This window comes from Anopheles bellator, unplaced genomic scaffold, assembly GCF_943735745.2.
Source record: "Anopheles bellator unplaced genomic scaffold, idAnoBellAS_SP24_06.2 scaffold02489_ctg1, whole genome shotgun sequence".
Taxonomy (NCBI): domain Eukaryota; kingdom Metazoa; phylum Arthropoda; class Insecta; order Diptera; family Culicidae; genus Anopheles; species Anopheles bellator.
Genome location: NW_026686611.1, coordinates 1 through 1,335, shown reverse-complemented (window position 1 = coordinate 1,335; position 1,335 = coordinate 1). Strand labels below are relative to the sequence as shown.

The window sequence follows — 1,335 nt, the reverse complement described above, 5'->3', positions numbered from 1 at the left end:
CATTGTAGTACATGAAATAGTGGACGGTTGCTTGTAAATAAGGATGAAAAAAGATGCGGAAATGAACCGCAGCAGATCATCAACTCTAAGTTCAACTGATCAACTGATCAACGATCAACTGATTCAAGACGATCAACTGATTCAAACCAATAATGTTCAATTCAAGCAATTCCGATGTGCCCAATAAAAACGAACTGGATCATCATTGATATAGAAACAGACTAGGTACTGTTCAACAGATTAGCACGCCATTATTTGACAAGAGTACTGCCATTTTTCAAACTGCCATCCATTTCAAATTTTCAAAACAGTACTTTAAAAAATCATATAAAACATTTAGTTTAAATGGATTTTTTATCGTAACGTTTGTACTTGTCATTATGCGTGAAACACGGCTACGTCGGCCACGACTTGGCGAATGTTATTTTTCAAATGCTCCAAAGTTTCAGGCTTGTCAGCATAAACACGATCTTTTGGTCCATAATCTCCATATCTTCAATTACAGACCGTAAACCATTTGTTAGCATCTGGCGGTAACGCTCGGAACTGGCGGTAGGCTCCCCTTCGTCGTTTTCAAAAAATAAGGATCATATGACGCTGAGAGCCCATAATGCGTATGAGCGTTTTCAGCCTGTTGCTCAAGAACACATGTTTTAAATATTTTAACACTTTGCTTTATTGTCAAGCGATTCATTTTCTAAAATGACATTGGCATTGACAGACATTGAAATTAAAGTTTGGTACTGGATTGACAGATATACTCTAAAACTGTAAAGTACCAGCCCTGTAATTTCGAAACTACAAAATGAGTAAGCGTGTGCGAAAGAGGATATAAAATGGTTTTCGATTTGGAGTCCTTTGAAGATGCAATAGTTTAAAAAATAATATCCAATATTTCATAAAATTATATGCAATTTCTCTTGCAGAATGTTGTATATTGTCTTCAGACTAGTGTAGCATGTTAGCAGCTACGTGAGCCTACGAATTAAACATATTCTTTCGTTAATTTCACGTACATCGCTCCTCGTGCAGCGATCACACCCGTTTCCTTGATCCGCAGCTCGGTGGTTGCTCGCCAGAATCCCTCCGGTACGACGATCGGAATCACGGACGAATCGATGTACGCATCCTTCACCCAATATTCGCCTTTCGGAAAGGGACACAATCCTTCCGGTGGTACGAACGGGAGGTTGGTAAAGTTTAAAAACATGTGCTGATAGTCGCGGTAATGTGTCCTAATGAACTCGCAAAATGGGCGCGATGCCAGCTTCATCGGGTACGCATCGTACTGGTTGTTTCCCTGGGCGCTGCGCGCGAAGCTTAAACCGTACTGAG

General features: G+C 40.2%; 1 protein-coding gene across 1 annotated transcript; it reads right to left on the bottom strand.

Moving 5' to 3' along the window:
- Positions 1-985: 985 nt before the first annotated feature.
- Positions 986-1,330, bottom strand: LOC131214792 (uncharacterized; the record flags this gene model as incomplete). The annotated part of the gene is made up of 1 exon (XM_058209124.1): positions 986-1,330. A coding segment is annotated over one exon (345 nt), but the record flags the coding sequence as incomplete, so codon positions are not given.
- Between the last annotated feature and the right edge of the window lie 5 nt (positions 1,331-1,335).